Raw genomic sequence first — 19,237 nt, forward strand, 5'->3', positions numbered from 1 at the left:
AGTTCCTCAAAAAGTCACCATAATGAACCAGCAATTCTACCCTACATACACACACAAGACAAGTAAAATAAAACCAATATGTTCACACAAATACTTGTGTGAAAGTTGAGAGCAGTTATCAGTCATACTATTCAAGAACTGGAAACAACCAAATGTCCATCAACTGATGACTGGATAAACCAAATATGGTATATACCCATAAAATGTGTATCATCCAACCATTAAAAAACAAACAAAAAAGAATGTAGTGTTGATATGTGCTATAATGTAGATAAACCTTTTGTTTAAACATAAAAAACATTAAGTCAAGTAAAAGGAACCAAACACAAATTCCCTCTATGTGTAATGCCAAAAATAGGCAAATCTATAGAGACAGAACCCAAATTGAGGGACAGATTTCTCTGGTGGCTCAGTGGTGAAGAATCCGCCTGCCAAGGGGGCTTGATCCCTGGGTTGGGAAGATCCCCTGGAGAAGGCAATGGCAATCCATGCCAGTATTCTTGCCTGGAGAATCCCACAGACAGAGGAGTGAGCAGGCAACAGTCCATGGGGTTGTAAAAAGTCGGAGACACTTACAGAGACAGAAAATAGATTATTGATTGCCAGGATACAGAGGGGGAAGACAACATACTAGGATTAAGAGATTCTGGTACTGATCACATTGTGAATATGGTTGACCCTCAAACAATATGAATTTGAACTGCAAGGGTCCACTTACATGTGAATTTTTTTCAGTAGCAAATACTGCAGTACTACACGATCCTTGGCTGAATTCGTGGATGTGAAAATAACTATAGGAAAGAAATCTGTATATGCAGGGCCAACTATAAATTATATGTAAAAATTTTACATGTGAGGAGTGTTAGGGCCCCTAACTCTTGAGATATTCAAGGGCCAACTGTATACCAAAAACCTTTGAACTATATACTTTTAAATGGTTAAAATTGTAACTTTCATATTAAATAAATTTTATCTCACTAAAGATGCTGGGGGAAAAAATAAGATACTGAAGAAGTAGACCAAAAGTCATTTACTCCAAAAAATGATCAAAGTAGGAAAAAGAAATAAGGGAGTACAATTTTACACATACATGCAAAACAACTAAGCAAAGGAATTATAAACAAAATGCAGGGTAGTCATTAACCATGGGGAATGCAATGGTGAAGAGTATTCAACAGTGCTGGTAACATGCTATCTCTTAAATTGGCAGTAAATTCCTGAGTGCTCAAGTTGAAAAAGAATCTATGAAAATAAGGCAAAATATTAACAGGTGTTATATCTGTAATAAATTCATAATGTCTGTACTTTTCTATAAATGCGAAATATTTTATAAATTTATTAAAAAGATAAAGGAGAATGATATAATGGAATACAAACAGCTTCAAAACAGAGTGAACAACAATTATCTCTGCAATGAAATCAAGTAAGATAAAAACCCGACTCTCTCCTGGAATTGGCAATCAGAACAGGTCACCAGTAATTTGAGAGAGAAAAGTTAACAAAAAAGGTGCAAAGCCAAAATTATTCAACAAATCCTCGGAAATGACTTAAGCAACACCTTCTTAAAGTACACTAGAATAATTGTAAGCGAATATGGTATGCAGAATACTACCCTCCCCCCACAAAAGTACCCATGCCTTAATGTCCACAACCTATGAATGTGTTACCTTAAATGGCAAGAGACTACACAAATGTATGTAACTTAAGGACCCAGAGAAGCAGAACTGTCGGGGTCAACCCCACATAACCAGAGTCCTCACAAAGTATATCTGAGAACCAGACAGACTGAAACACGAGAGACTCCCCCCAAAATTGATGGCGCTGAAGACAGAGATCTCAGGGTAAGGAGAGCAGGCACTCCTCCAAAGCTGGAAAATGTAAGGAAACAGATCTTCCTATACAGATTTGAAAAAGGAACAAAGCCTGCCCACACCTTAACAGACCCAGTAAGATTCATGTCAGACTTCTACAGAACTATAATAAATGTGCATTGTTTTCAGTTTCTGATAATTTTTTAGAACAACCACAGAAAACAAATATAAGAAGAATAAAATGGAATGTAAATTCTTTTTCTTTCCTTCTCTGGTGACAAGTCTCAAGCTTTTTATTGCTTGATGTTCAATATAATGAAGAAGAAAAAATTTTAAAGCTAACATTTGACACCTTTGAGGGTTACTATTAAAAAAAGCAAGAAAACAAGTGTTGGCAAGGATATTAAGAAATTGGAACCCTGAACACTCTTGGTGGGAATGTAAAGTGGTGTAGCAACTATGGAAAACGGTATAATAGCTTCTCAAAAATTAAAAATATTAACTATGTAAAAAATAAATAAGTCACAAAGATCTATTATACAGCACAGGAAATATAGCCAATAATGTATTAATAACTTTAATGGGGTATAACCTATAAACATTCTGAATCACTGTTGTATACCTGAAACTAACAAAATGTTGTAAATTTAAACAAGTATCGCAAATACTTAAATTTTTTAAAATTAAAAACATATAACTACCATAAGCTCCAGCAAGTGCACTTCTGGGTAAAATGAGATACAAAGACATTTGAACAGCCACATTCAAAGCAGCTTATTCACAACAGCCAAAAGGTGGATGCAACCCAAATATACCTTAACAGATAAATGGATAAGAAGTGGTATGCTCATATTATGCAGTATTAGTATTATTCAGCCTCAAAAAGGAAGGAAATTCCAATACATGCTATAGCATGGATGAATCTTGAGGATATGAGCCTGAGTGAAATAAGTCAGTCACAAAAAAGATAAATATTATATGATTCTATTCACATGAGGTATCTAGAGTAGTCAAATTCATACACAGTAAAATGGTGATTGTCAGGGTCTGAGGAGGCAGGGAATGGGGAGCTACGGTTTTATCACTATAGTTTCAGTTTTTGTAACACTGAAAAATTCTGGAGATTGCTTGTACAATACTGTGAATGTATTTAACACTAACTGCACAATTGAAAAAGGTTAAAATGGAAAATTTTTTATTATGTGTATTTTACTACACTTTAAAAAAAGAAAACACAAACATATGGATATTCCCAACTAAATCCAAACAACTCTCCTTCAATCCTCCATAGGCTAAATATCAATTCACTAGGTGCCAATTCCACACTTACCTTTACAACTGAAAATATAAGTCCAGAGTGATTCCATAAGGAAAAAAAAGACATCAGTTTGGAAGGGAAAAAAATAAAACTATCACTATTTGCAGATGGTATGCTGCTACACACTACATTAAGTCCCCTACTATGAACTTTCAAGTTGTAAACTTTCAAAAATGCAAATGTGCATTCATATTTGCATGCATGTAAGTTAGTTCACATGTCTGGCATGAACTACTGTACTTTCCAAGGTAATGTACTCTAAGATTAAAAATTTTTTATTTTTGTGTTTGCTTATTATTTGTGTGAAAAGTATTATAAACCTATTATAGCACAGTACTATGTAGCAGACTGTGGTAGTTGGGTACCTAGGCTCACTTTGTTGGGACTTAAAAACACACTTAAACTTATAAATGTACTCTTAGAATGGAACTTGTTTAGATGTAGAGGACTTACTGTATAGAAAGCTCTAGATACTTCACCACAAAAATGTTAAAATGAATAAACAAGTTCAATAATGCTGCAGGATATAAAATTAACATACAAAATCAGTCACATTTCTATACACTGATAACAAACTAAACAATAAAACAACCCCACTAACAACTGCATCATAAAGAATAAAATACCCAGGAACAAATTAAATCAAGGAGGTGAAAGATCTCTACACTGAAAAATAAAAGGCATTAATGAAAGAAATTGAAGGCACAAATAATGGAAAGATATTCCATATTTATGAACTGGAAGAATTAATGTTAAAATGTCCATACTACCCAAAGCAAGCTACAGACTCCATGTAATCCATATCAAGATTCCAATGGTATTTTTCACAGAAATAGAAAAAAAAAAAAAAAAAATTAAATTTGTATGGAACCACAAAAGGCCCCAAACAGCAAAAGCAATAATGAGAAAGAACAAACCTGGAACCATCATGTACCCTGACTTCAACTATATTACAAAACTATAGTAATCAAAGCAGTATGGTATTGGCATAAAAACAGATACACAGATCAGTGCAACAGAATAGGGAGCCCAGAAATAAACCCAAGCATATATGGTCAAGCTGTGACAAAAGAACCAAGAACATAAAATGGGGAAAGGATAGTCTTTGCAATGAATGGCGCTGGGACAACTGGAAATCCATATGCAAAAAGATGAACCTGGATCTTATAGTCTACACAAAACCCAACTCAAAATGGATTAAAGACTTGAATGTAAGACTTGAAACCATAAAAGTCCTAGAAGAAAACACAGGTGATAAACTCCTTGATACTAGTCTTGACTATGATTTTTTGGATTTGATAACAAGGATCAGCACTCCTAACCCCCAGTTGTTTCAGTTGTTCACGGGTTACCTATATCTGATAAAGGGATAATATCCAAAATACGTAAACAACTCCTACCATTCAAAAGAGAAAAAATATCCGACTAAAAAATGGGCAGAGGATCTGAAAACATGTTTTTTCAAGGACAAACAGATGGCCAAAAGACACATGAAAAGATGCTCAACACCGCTAATCAACAGGGAAATGCAAATCAAAACCACAATGAGATATCACCCCACATCTGTTAGAATGGCCACTATTAAAAATATAAGAATTAAGTATTAGTGAAAATGTGGAGAAATGGGAACCTGTGTTGTAAGAATATAAACTGGTGAAGCTACTATGGAAAACTGTTTGGAGGTTCTTTTTAAAAAAACAAAACAAAGGCCTAACATGGATCCATTTCTGGGCATTTATTCAAAGAAGACAAAAACACTTAATCCAGAAAAGTATGTGTACCCCGCCATGTTCACTGCAGCATTACTTACAAAACCCAAGACATGGAAACAACCTAAATGTGCATCAGTAGATGGGGTGGAATGGGTAATGGGGGTCAAAAGGTACAAACTTCCAGTTATAAAATAACCCAAGATTTTAAAGAAAATCTGTGTTTATTATATTACTCCATGACATTAACTTCATGCACCATGCAGAGAAACATGACAATTGCCCCATTAAATTAATATAACCAGTATTTTGTCAGTTACTAATGGCAAAGGATTTCTGTGGCACCTGACAGTACTTACTTTTTTTTTTAACCCCGTGTAGTCAAAGCTATGGTTTTTCCAGTGGTCATGTATGGATGTGAGAGTTGGACTATAAAGAAAGCTGAGCACCAAAGAATTGATGCTTTTGAACTGTGGTGTTAGAGAAGACTCTTGAGAGTCCCTTGGACTGCAAGGAGTGAGTGAGTGAGTGAGTGAGTGAGTGAAGTCGCTCAGTCGTGTCCGACTCTTTGCGATCCCGTGGACTGCAGCCCACCAGGCTCCTCTGTCCATGGGATTCTCCAGGCAAGAATACTGGAGTAGGTTGCCATTTCCTTCTCCAGGGGATCTTCCAGACCCAGGGATCAAACCCAGGTCTCCCACATTGCAGGCAGACACTTTAACCTCTGAGCCACCAGGGAAGCCCCTGGACTGCAAGGAGATCCAACCAGTTCATCCTAAAGGAAATCAGTCCTGAATATTCATTGCAAGGACTGATGCTAAAGCTGAAACTCCAATACTATGGCCACCTGACGCGAAGAACTGACTCATTAGAAAAGACCCTGATGCTGGGAAAGATTGAAGGCAGGAGGAGAAGGGGACAACAGAGGATGAGATGGTTGGGTGGCATCACTGGCTTGATGGACATGAGTTTGAGTAAACTCTGGGAGTTGGTTATGGATAGGAACTCTGGCGTGCTGCAGTCCATGGGGTTGCAAAGAGTCGGACACGACTGAGCGAGTGAACTGAACTGATACTCTTCAAATTTTCACAATACTTCTAGAATAAATTAATAATATTATTAATTATAATATTAATTACTAATATTCCAGAATTTAAAAAACAAGTCTAAATTTATGTATGCAAACTGAAAATGATGTTTTTATACTTTCCTATCAAAGAATGTTAACATATTCACTTTACTCTAAAGAATGCTGCTAATCCCCTTTCCTCTGGATACAAATGTTCAAGAATTCCTTTTTATCTGGAGTATTTATTCTAAGAGCTCACAATTCCAAGTTACACAGGAAAGCAGGAGTTATCTTTTAAATGTACCCATCAATATAATGCTCCTATGGGTTCCCCATCCCAACCACTTCCACCCTCAAATCAAGTGTCTGTCTTTATTCACCATGCAAGTCTCTTGCTGGCTATACATTTGTAAACATCTTACAATTTAATCCAAATACAATGCAAATCAATGCAAACTAAACTACATTAGCAAAACACTCAAGACTTCATGAAGTTAATGAAAATGTGCTGGGAAAACTGCCTGGAAATCATACAAACAGTACTGAACAAATAAGTTTGTCAGTTAATGACTAAAAATCAAAATCAACAAAAGGTGACAGTAGATTCAAGAGGTTTATTTTTTTGAACATCAAAAAGTTAAGGTTCTTGGAACTGAAGAAACATTTTTGCAAAATTTTATCTTAAAAGTAAAAAAAACTAATGGTAGCCTTTGCCTTAATATTCTGATTTCAGAACCTAATCCTATGAAAGATTCAAGTCTCTTATAAAAATACGAGTCCCAAATTGGGCATAATCTAAAAGACTTTTTTTTTTAAAGTTGCTTGGTTGTGTCCGACTCTTTGTGACCCCATGGACTATACAGTCCATGGAATTCTCCAGGCCAGGATACTGGAGTGGGCTGTTCCCTCTCCAGGGTATCTTCCCAATCCAGGTCTCCCATATTGCAGGCAGATTCTTTACCAGTTGAGCCATGAGGGAAGCCCAAGAACAGTGGAGACGGTAGACTATCCCTTTTCCAGGGATAGTCCCAACCCAGGAATTGAACCGGGGTCTCCTGTACTGCAGGTGGATTCTTTACCAGCTGAGGTACCAGGGAAGCCCACTTATCTTTTGTTTAATCACTCAATGAAACAGAGAAGTATAATAACAAAAGTATTACGTTTTTAATCCTAAAATAAAATTCACATTCACAGTTGCAAAACAGCAGTTAATTCCTGAAGAAGAAACCAATAATCAACTGCACTGGTAAGAGAAGTTCAAAAGAACCAGGGGCAGGGGTGGGGGGAATGGGAGAAACATTTGCAAAACTAGAAAAAAGACTTTAATAAAGGAAAAACAACACTATCACCATTTTGCCTTACAAAGAGACAGTAAAAGCCAAACTGATGAACGAAGTTGACCTATTATCTTCCTATAGGCAATCTACAAAAAGTTTCACTATGGTGCTGAACAACTGATTCAGAGCTAGGTTTCATATCATCAATAGAACATGCAAGCTTTCAATTGGGATTCTCGACAAAAGGCAACCTTTGTAATAAACGAACCACCAGAGAAGATTCTAATAAAACTTACCATTGTGTATTGCATTCAGCAACTCTGAGAAAGCTTTTAAGTAAGGAAAAAAGGACTTCAGGTTAAGATCATTCTCAAACACACAGAAGAAATACATAGGTATAGACTGAATCAGTATAATAAAATCTCAATAAGTCTATCATGTATCATTACTTAAATCATTACAAGCTTGGCTCAGTCTTCACACAGTATGAATTTCTAGATATTGCATTTCATTTGCCAATATATTATCTACTAATTTGTATGCCAGATATAGTCATAATGATGATAAATTTCCTTAGTAATAAATATATGTAAAGCTACTTTTAAAAAGACATTTAGTAGTCTCATGTCTTTCTTGCTGAATGTCAATAACAATAAGATACAATTCTATATAGGTAAATCCACCTTTGGTCACACTGAACAATATTTATCATTTAAAAAAAACACCTCATTTTAACATCTAACCTGATCAAACATTCTCATTTCCTAGACTTTGGAACAACAGTCTCAACATATGAAGTGGTCTAAGCAAAAAACGCTATCTAATGCCAATATACATATATGAACATTAAGATTAGTGAAAACCAAAATATTGAAAATATTACTTCACTGGGGAACAAAAGTCACAATTTCGCAACAGAAGCACCATATTAAAAGGCCAGTAATCAACAAAATTTGGTCTTAGTTTCACTGTAATATGTATTCTGAACACAGGACAGACAAAACAGCAAGTTAATCTATCACTGTAGGAGAAACCTACATAATTAAGAACCAACTGCATTTTAGAAAATTAAAACTTAAGGGTTCAGAGGTGGTGTAATATACTAGAAAAAGCACTAGAGTAGAAGTCAAAAAGCCTGGGTTACCAACCCAGTTCGACAACTTACTAGTTGTTGGACAAGCTCCATCATGCCGATACTGCATGGAAATTTCTGTTGGGAGGGAGGAGAAAGGAAATCAGCAAAGAAGTTGCCAGTGACTTAAGGGTAGAAAAGAAAGGGGCCAGAAAAACAGGAAAACATTCATCCAAAGTCTAGCTGAGAAGGGCAAATAGAACTGTGTGAACAGAAATTATAAGCCAGTAATTGGGATGTCAAGGGTACAAGGACCAAACAGAATGTAATTCTCACAGTCTTAACAAGACAGTGTAGAAATATGTGTGCATGCATATGTGGGCAAAGAATGAGGAAAAGACATAAGGGCTTACAAATGAATCCGTATAACAAATGTTTTAAGAATAAATAGATACACTACTATGAGGAAGTACAGTTAGGCTAGATAATTTTAAATAATTAGATGAGAACAATGTATCAAAAATATATGAATGCTGTATTCAATTAGAAACTGTAATTTAAGTATGAAAATTTAGTTTATATCTGAGCAGAAATCCATTATGACTTACTGTTATGTAAGTTTTATATAACTTACAGTTATGTAAAACTCATTAAACCACACTCAGCTTATTCTCTTGTACCTTTCATTTTTGGTGATTATAATGAACAAGCAATTACTTTTATTCCTTTACTCCTCCCTTATGAAGAGAACTAGCAGAGGGTGACATGAGGCAATAAAACACTGCTAAAAGGAAAATCTGCTCAGAAATCAGGAGTAAATTTCCGTATGATATTCCACATGAAAAAATAATTGATAAAGCCAGGACTAAGGGAAAGCTGTGACTCAAAAGATCTGGCCTACTAATCTGGAAACAACTGTTATTCACATGTGGCCACCACCACTGGCCAGTTATTTTTAAAGAAGGGATATCTGGGAATTCTCTGGATATTATGTTAACCAAAAACATGACCTGTAGGAACTATGTGTACCAGAGAGCCTTCCAGGCAACCATCATTCACGCATCTACCTCAAAAGTCAAGTCTAATCATGAGCCCACTCTGAATAATTTGAAATTAAAAAGTAAGACAAAGCAATCACTGTAATATTAAAGAAACTGATATGAGATACAGTTTAAAGATTAATCACTTAGGCCAGTTTAGTTTAAGTCCTTTCCAAATAATGCAAAAAGATGAGACATTGTGGGAGAATTTGCTGCCTTAATGCTTCATTAACAAATGCAATACAAGTGAGATTTTAAAAGGCAACTGAAGAGATAGACATGCTATGTTCTAGATAAATGGTATCTGCTTGGAATGGTGCTAAAAATAATCAAAGGACCTTGTGCAGAAAGACTTTGTCAATGGGAAATAAACTGGAATATGGCTACTCTGGCTTTTGATCTAATATTTTTATAGAAAGATAGCCGTAACATAGGGCCAGAAATTTTCATGTCATCAAAGACCCAAAAATATCAGGATTTTCTAAGAAAACAGATTCCAAGGTATTCACTAGTCTTAGCTGTATCCAATATCTTCTTCACTTATAATCCAATATAATCAATGTATACAAAATCGTTAACCTAAGTCATTAAGATAGATGTGAATTATATTCACTAACTGTATCTACTCCTTGGTTTACAGTACTGCATTACTAACTCTACTCTTATGAGTCTATTATAATAATACTTTATATCTTTATGATTCCCTTATTTGCTTACAGAACCAGTCTATTTTTTAATTAAAATATTTTATCAGAAAAAGACTTCTAAGTTTCACTTTACCAATATAAGTAGGTATGACATAAATAGGATCCCTTTCAAAGTTACATGGGCTCAAGTCAAACTTTCATAAACTTCATATTTCAGTAGAAACCAGAAGAAACTTCTAGAGGTGATCTACTCATATTAATAACTTATCTTTGTGATATCTTTTAAGAGCTTAAGAATAAGTATATAGCATCACAACAAAATTACTGCCTTTCCAGAATCTCTTTTTACAGCATTTATTACCACTCAAGAATTCCATCACTGAAAGACTTCAGGTATCTTAACTGAGAAAGGTATGACAGCACTCTATTAAAGAACGAGCGACTAAGACTGAAAAAAACAAACAAACAGGGAAGAATATACTCTGAAAGGGCAGAGAATGCCCAAAGAACAGAAATTAATGCTTAACTATTGACTCTTTATCAGTTAAAGAATACCAACTTTTTCTCAGAAAAAATAACATGTTGATTTCTGTGAAGAAAGAAATGCTAACTTTCATTTTAGTAAATCCTAAATTCTCCTAATGTGATTGAGAAAAACAGGAAAACAGTAAAGGACAAATATAGTATGTCAATTCATCCAAAACTTTCAATGTTTTCAACATCCTAACTTTCAACATTTCAAAAGACCAGGTGCCTGTTAATACCTCAAAAGAATATATGTAGGAAAGAATTCAATCAAAAGTTTCATATATTCTATAAGCCAAAACTTACAACCTTGAGTAAATTTTGTGCAAGTCACTATAAAACAGTATGCTCTACTGTAATTTGAACATGTCATGAGAGAACTTTGACTACTCTTAAAATGCTATTTCTAACTAACAATTTTAAGAGAATCACATCATAAGGACTTGATTGTATATCTGCTTTATATCCTAGTGGTGGTAAACGAGGAAAAACCACCACCACAACAAAGGCAGCTGTCCTGTCTATTTCACAAGGTTGTTCTAAGGATCAAATGAGATGGTCATTAAAGAGTCCTTTAGAAACTCTTAGGTGCTCCAAGATATATAAGATATCATTACTAGAAGTTCGGACTTACTCTCCATAAACCCATCCTGCCCTGTTTAATCAACATTACTTCTATCCCACAAACACAAGCTTCTTGTTTTTATAAAGTTTACCCTTCAAATATACCTGAACTTTCTTTTCTGATAATAATACTGGTCTTCTTTATCTGCCTACTCCAAAGTACAATACAAATTTCATCTTGTCCATGGTCTTTTCCAGCTAATTATATATCCTAAAACTAGCCTGTAATACTACACGAAAAGCTTTTAAAAAAATAATTTCACTTGCAACCTGGTAAAAACTCTTGAAAGACAAGTACAAAACTACACAGGATACTACTAAACACATGGTACATTCTCAGAGATCACTAATTACTAACAGTGTTCACTCTTTTTCCTTTTTAATGTTTAGCACTTAATATGTTCAAAGCACTATGCTAGCAGTGGAGACAGTAGTGAACATGGCAAACACAGGCCCTAGCCTGCTGGAGCTAGGGTTCCAGTGCATGGCACAGCTCACCTTATAGCTAACAGGTGTATACAAGGTTGCCTGCATTGTTACTTGCACATGAATCTTTTAAAGAGAGCATCATGAAAAACTCTTGGTAACACACTACACAGTACATATTCCTCCTATGACTTATTTATACAGGAGAAAGTTTTCTGCTTGTACAATTACTAAGTGACTTCTCAATCTAAAATTAGTGCAAAAGTAAAATTAACATTTTCATACTAGTAGGAGGTAGTACTACTGCAAGTTAAAATTATTGGCTCAAATTTTCTTGTTGATCCCATTGCTTAAAGTATGACCAACAGTGTACTACCATGGTTTTAGACCCTCATCAACACCCCTTAAATTTTATAACTGTTACTGGAGTCAAGGAAAATGCATAGTCCCACCACTGAAAGCTGTGAGAATTCTGTTTATTCCTTCTTCTATATAATGAGTAATAATACTCTATGCAAGCCAGTGTGCAGCACAAGCTAAGTTTAAACAGCAGTTAGCAATCTTAACTTATGGTAAGACTTAATTCCTAAATATTTATGGCATTCAGCTAGCTTTTCTTAGGTAAGAATAGACTTTTTAGAACTAAGCTTATCAATGAGAGAAAGCTCTGATCTAATCATAAAACTTTTATTAAAATCTGTAAGATTAAATAATATATTACCTCAAATAGTTTTAAACAATCTTACTCCATAATAATAGCTTTAACAAGATCTATACAATCTTCAAAGTGATTTTAAAATACAGATTTAAGGGGGAAAAAATCCTGACAAGTCTAAACTTCGTGAAATAATATTTATAGGAATTTCTCCCTGAATTTCTGTTTTACCTACTGGTGAGGTAAAAGGGATACAAATTCATATTTTTCTGCCACAAACACTGCTCTCTCAACGTAATCACTATGTAAAGAATATGATTTCCACACCTAAAATCTCCCTAATCAGTAACAGATACCAAAATCTTTTCAAGAGTGTAAACTGGTATTTTAAGTCCATTAATTTGAGGATGTGTATTTCAACTGGCATCCAAAGACAATTTCTGAAATTCAGTTAACACTCAGACTGTGCCCCTATGGATAGGACACTGGTGAGGATCTCTTCCTAAGAGCAAATTTACACCTAATTTTCTCAGTATGTTACTCACCTGATTCCTGTGCCTCTTTGCTAAAGATAAACATGAACTAAAAAAATTTTTTCCAAGGAAATCTGTGTAAATTTCTTTTTTGTGAACAGGGGCTATGGCTATCTGCTAAGCTCTTCTGGTCTCAAAGCAAATATACTATATAAATAACACATATATTGAAGGGTGCAAAATATTAAAATCTTTTCAATGAACTTATTTCTTGATGCAATTTATTATTTTCCTCCTCTAAAACAGTGGTTCTCAACCAAGGGCAATTTTGCCCCTTTCAGAACCCAAATGTTTTTTGATTGTCACTATGGGTAGTGGTAGGGTTTGGGAATCCTGATAAACATCCTTCAAGGCACAGGACAGTGATGCACAGCAGAGAATTAGCCCAACCAGAATATCAATAGTGCCAAGACTAAGGAATCTTGCTCTAAACCATCTTTAACGGTACTTAATCCTTCCATAGTTTCCACTCATTTCTCCAAAAAACCTGTCTAACAGGTCCACCACAGGCAAAGAAGCTAGCTATCAGAAATAAAAAGAGAAAAAAATCCCTGACCGTGTGATCTTGGACAATTTATTTTACCTAAGTCTCAGTTTTATCAGCTGTAAAATAGAGGCATTCATAGCCCCTATGTCATAAAACTGTCCTAAAGATTAAACAAGATAAAAAAGAATATAACAGATGGCAGTTAATAAGTTACTACTTTTCATATCTGACCTTCACACATGCTCTTTTCTCCCTTATAATGGTCTTTCTTACATTCACTTACTGAATTGTCTGTAAAACTATAGAAACTATACAAAATTCTATATTTGTAAAATAAACATGAATACTCTTCACTTAAATTCTATTTATTATTTTTCCATATCATTTTCCACCTATCTTCTCCATCTAACAGAACAGGCAAAATCCATAGTTTATTTTAGCCAAAATTGCATCATTTCTACAATCAGAAATCTAAAATTGAAACATGGGTAAAATTTACAATCAACACATCTAAAGTCATTTATCTTAAATTGAAGATGTAATATAAAAGATAAATGCTGACATTTAGCTAAGTTTCTGTCTTAAAAACACGCATCTTGAAATTTTTAAAAACTGAAAATAATATTTACATTACAAAGTATAAGTTAAAGGAGCATATCAATGTGGTAAATAACAGCATTTATAACTCCATTCATACCATGGTAAAAATGATGGTAAAAACTGGTAAACACAATTGAAAACAAAAATGATACGTAACATTTAAGATATCTCCTGAAATGAGATTTTTAAAGTCCATAAATTTAAATCACCTATCACTAACTGAAAAATATTCCAGATGGCGTTAATTCAACTAGAATTTGTGTTAGGAATTACTGAGAAAATAAAGACTAACTGAGGTTTAGGGAAAAGAAGCCCCAAAACAAATACCAATCAAAAATAGTGCAAACTCTCACACCGTAAATGTGAATTCTGAGTTGATTTCTAAAATTCTATGCAAGTGAAGCAAAAATAAAAAATGGGAAATCATTTCTAGGTGTTTCATAAGAAATGAATGACCAATGAACTGAACTATTTAGTCTATATTTAGTTAAGTAAAATTGGATTAGTGCCAAATGTCTTTTCCAAAGACCGAACTGTCCTACTAAGACAACATTTTTCATTAAGATAATTAAATGTCACTTAGCAACTCACAGTATTTTTATAATGATAGTTTAAAACAATTTGCTTGTGAAGGTAAAAGGAGGATGGTGGTGGTGGGAGGGAGGGGTGGAGGGTGAAACAAAGGGCTAGGCCTACCTGAACCAAGTGGAGAGGAGCCCACACTGAGGCTCTGCACACTCCCATTCCTGAGTGGCGTGGGGGATTTCTGAAGACTAGAGCTGGTTACACTTCCTGCAGCTGATGCTACAGACGACGTTGGTGAAGCAGAAGAAACTGAGAGATGAGAAACATTCTCTTGATTTTTGTTTCCTTTGGGCCTACCAGGCCCATGCTTACTTTGCTTATTTCCTTTTCTTTTCTTTTCCTTTACAGTTTCTTCTTCTATGCCAGAAGTTTGAGCCCGCTTATATCCTGCTGTAGGGAGGCTGGAATTACCCAAATCTCCAGGTGAATTTTCAAAGCTTTTAGGCTGTGAAATAACAGCTGAGGCTGAAGGGAGACCAATTATGGAACTAAAACTATTTACCCCCCCTTCCTGGCTTCCAGACTCTCCTTTATGTACATCTTTGGTTGATGATGACTGCTGGGAGTGAGTATAACTGTCATTACGCAGATCTGAGTCTGTAAAGCTCAAGAAATCCTGGGGAGACTGTACTGAACTTCCCGAAGATGATTTTACACTGCCTGGAGTTCCTGAAAAACTGCCTGTAGTGGGGGAAAAAAAAAAAATGGGGTAGGAAAAGAAAAAATCGGATGCAAAAGTTCCCATGAGCAGTAGAAATGATACAATCAGCAAAAAGAGAGGACGAAAAAAACTAACTATAAAACCAAGGACATCAGTATATAACTCAGCTAGATTTTTTTTTAAAGATTACTGAAATCAAGTTAATCTATAAAATTATACTTGTCATTTTATAGTTATTAAATTGATTAACTCTTGAATTACAAGCTATTACCTGTACAATTACCAAGATATGAGATGTGGTTTTGAACCTACCTTCCACTTTTACATGGCGGCATTCCTCAGCTCTCCCCACATGCCTTACATATGCTGAGGAAGGACTGAAGAACAGCTAAGTCTCAAGAAGACTTTCAAAAGACTGTGATCAAACTCTGAATGGCATGGGGAATTTCCTCTTTTGCAATTATGAAGATACCAGGATAAATGTTCCCAACATATAGTAAGAACCAAAAGATGTTGCTTAAGTAGTTAAGTTCTGAGTTTTAACTTCAAGATAATGTTGGTGAATATTATCACTCGGTTACATCTACCCCACCAAAACATGAATTTGATAAAACAACAATGATCACATGGAATAATCCACATAACTCACATTTCTCCCAGTCTACCTCTCATGAAGCTGCATAAAGAAAAGACACCAGCCACTTACATTTTGCTACTGCTTTTATGAAAGTAAAATCATAGGAGAGGCACCTCTCATAAAACTTCCAAAACTGCTTATTTCCCCCACTCTTTAGTTAAAGAATACTAGTAGCCCATCATGTCATTATGAGATATAAGAACCTCAAGGTTCTTATTTATCAGGTGAAAACTAATGGCTCTGATGAATAAGTTCAGTCCACCATTTCACTTTATCAAACCCTCTCGTCACACTTACCAAATGAAGTAACACACGTTTAGACTCAGTTTTGACCACATAACTATTGTGTTTCATAAAACTAAACTATATCAGGTTTTAACTATTATACTTAGAAACAAAAGCTCAAAATGAAGTGTTCTATTGGCAGTGGAAATTCCAAGCTAAATACAAATTTTATTGCAGAGCACATTCATAGGTAATCACACATAAATTGACTTAAATATTCAGAAAGATATTTTTCCTTACACACAGAAATAATTTATTTTTAACTGAAGTCTCATGGTTTTGGTTTTTAAATTTTAAGTTCTGCTGAAATGGCTCATTTAGAAAACAATAATAGTTCTAAAATTTAACTTTTTCAAGAGAATATCTGTCTTATTCATTTATGAAATTACGTGTACGTCTGTGACCATTTTCCGGCCGTTTCTGTATAGAAAAATATACATATTAAGAAGCCATTTACATTACATCAATCTTTTAAGTATAACTGCAATTTGCCACTTAATTAGCAGCTATAAAGAAGTTCTTTATTATCCATTCTGATCTGTCACCATCTGTCTTTTTCCTGCATGTTTTTGTTTTTACAGCTGCTGGTAAAAGCTCACAACAACAAGGTAAATACTTTAAAACATTTAGTATACGCAATACTTTAAATGTATATTTTCTAAAATTCACATACAATCCTGAAATTAAAAAAGAAAAAACACAATTACTTTCAACACTCTACTATAAATTTCAGCTTTTAAAACTTTTAAGAATGTTACCTCAGATATGAAAACATAACACATCTCTATCATATCTTAACAGAAGCAGGGAAAGACTCCAATGTTATTAAGTTTAAGAAAATGAGAGATTTCTTTTCTAAATGGATTAGTACTTCAAAGATACGATTAAAAGCTCAAAAATGCAATTTTAGCAGTACAAAATAAGGTCTTCGTTACAAAGAAGAAATAACTGAATTCTGCCAATCACATTCAAAATGTGAATGAAGTTACATTAAAAATTACAATTTTATGACAATTCCTTGGCAGTTCAGTGGTTAGGACTCAGCACTTTCACTGCCATGGCTTGGGTTCAACCCTTGATTGGGAAACTAAGATCCTGAAATTCGTGTGGTATGGCCAAAAAAAAAAAAAAAAAACCTTCCAGTTTTACTATTTATTTTCCAAAGTATCATAAAAATAATATACAGTAAATTTATTACACACAAAAGAGCAAATTTAGCATTTTCTTTTCTATCTAACTTTTTGTTACATGAGGAAAAAGAAAAAAAAATTTAGGACTTGAAAATCTTGAAATCCAAAAATAACTTAAAATACATGAATATACTTTTTAATGAAGAGTTCAGTGACTAAGCAATCTTTCTCCATATTCAAATTCTGTCCTGGTAGATTATGGGTATAATTTTTATCATCATTAAAAGTTTGAATAGGGTAAAGGAAAAGACAGCTTTTCCCCTCGTTTACTCCTAGGAATATAAGGGCAGGATGGGAAGTGGGGGAGAGAAGGAGGCCTTTATTTTATACTTTATTAAATACATTTGTTTGGAACAGTTTTGAACATTTATATTTCTCAAAATATTTACATCCATGATAAAAATTATATAAAGTAAAAACCTAGAATATATGGCTAACTGATTGTAAAGTTTAGGTGAGTTATTTTGTTCTCCAGAAACAGTTCTGCCATATATTAAAAAAAACACACCATGCCTTGTTAATTCTGAGTATCAGTTAAATAGCTCATTATTTTTTCAGTATAAGTATGTCCCAAAAGCGGAGAAGGCAATGGCACCCCACTCCAGTACTCTTGCTTGGAAAATCCCATAGACGGAGGAGCCTATTAGGCTGCAATCCATGGGGTCGCTAAGAGTCGGACACGACTGAGCGACTTCACTTTCACTTTTCACTTTCATGCATTGGAGAAGGAAATGGCAACCCACTCCAGTGTTCTTGCCTGGAGAATCCCAGGGACGGGGGAGCCTGGTGGGCTCCCGTCTATGGGGTCGCACAGGGTCGGACATGACTGAAGTGACTTAGCATAGCATAGCATGTCCCAAAAGAATGCATAAAACATATTTACACTGAAAAAAAAAAAAAAAAAAAGTTGTTTAACTAAAACTCAAAATTGGGTATTCATAATTACCAAAAGATATGGGCCTTCCCTTGTAGCTCAGTCGGTAAATAATCTGCCTGCAGTGCAGGAAACCCGGGTTCGATCCCTGGGTTGGGAAAATCCCTTGGAGAAGGAAATGGCAACCCACTCCAGTATCCTTGTCTGGAAAATCTCATGGACAGAGGAGCATGGTGGGCTGCAGTCCATGGGGTCGCAAAGAGTCGGGCGTGACTGAGCGACTAACACTTAACTTATGTAGGCTGAGTAATCGTCTACTTTAAATGTCAAGCTTCATAATAAATATATTAAAATCAGTAATTATTATTTACTGAAAACTATTTAGCTCCCCTAAAAATTACTCAGTACTTGTTCACTTACTAAAAATGTATATTTTAACAGTTCTAGTGTTCAACTGGGAAAGATAAATAAAAGCAATTTATAAAATAGAATGACTTTTCTATTGAGCATAAAGGAAAGGAAAACTCCGGCTTTTATTGTTTTTCTCCCCAAACTTTTAACTTTATTCCACAACTATTTTAACATTTAAAAAAATTACAGTTCAACTTTAGAAGCACAGGTCATAACACAAAAGGAAAGTGAAGGTCCCAAAAACATTTTAAGAAAGAATATTAGTCTTTGAAGTAAACTTAGTATAACAACTAATCATAAAATAACCTCTAATTATCCAACAGTTATAAGCAAAAAGTAAATTCTTTTATAAAACTACTATTGATCATCAAAAGAACAAGTATTTCAACTAAAACATCATAAGTAATACCTTGCTGGAAAGGACTAGCAGCTGATACAGTCGTTCCTGGATTTCTTCCACCAGGCTTTCTTCCCCTTTGACCTGAGCTGTGAGCTGAAGATTTCTTCCCTTTGCCCTCTGACCCTCTAGCCTCTGAAACATCTTTTGCACTAGTAGTGTGCGCAGAGACTTCCTGGAAATTTGCATTTGTAAATCGAGCTGCAGTATCTTCCAAGCGCTTCAAGGATCCAGATATAGAGTTGCTGCTAGTGCTTGTATAAGTCTAACATTTTGATTGAGAAAAGAAGTAAAAGGAAAAAGAATTTATTACAATTTGTCTACAAGCGGAAGAAAGATGGTACATTAACAACAAATAATTATTGGACTTGTAAAATAAAAATACGAAAAACTTCAGCTATAAA

The 19,237-nt window shown here is 34.6% G+C and overlaps 1 protein-coding gene across 6 annotated transcripts in view; it reads right to left on the bottom strand.

Annotated features, from left to right (window-relative positions):
* MLLT10 (MLLT10 histone lysine methyltransferase DOT1L cofactor) overlaps positions 1–19,237 on the bottom strand; it is a 210,452-nt gene that overhangs the window by 48,139 nt on the left and 143,076 nt on the right. For all 6 annotated transcript variants that reach the window (XM_044928157.2, XM_044928156.2, XM_044928158.2 and 3 more), the window contains exons 10-13: positions 18,846–19,098; positions 14,490–15,059; positions 8,350–8,394; positions 7,481–7,513 (exon numbers count right to left, since the gene is read on the bottom strand). In XM_044928157.2, coding sequence (XP_044784092.1) covers positions 7,481–7,513; positions 8,350–8,394; positions 14,490–15,059; positions 18,846–19,098 — 901 coding nt within the window. The remainder of the gene's footprint in view (positions 1–7,480; positions 7,514–8,349; positions 8,395–14,489; positions 15,060–18,845; positions 19,099–19,237) is intronic.

Source organism: Bubalus bubalis, chromosome 14 (assembly GCF_019923935.1).
Source record: "Bubalus bubalis isolate 160015118507 breed Murrah chromosome 14, NDDB_SH_1, whole genome shotgun sequence".
In the NCBI taxonomy this organism is placed as follows: Eukaryota; Metazoa; Chordata; class Mammalia; order Artiodactyla; family Bovidae; genus Bubalus; species Bubalus bubalis.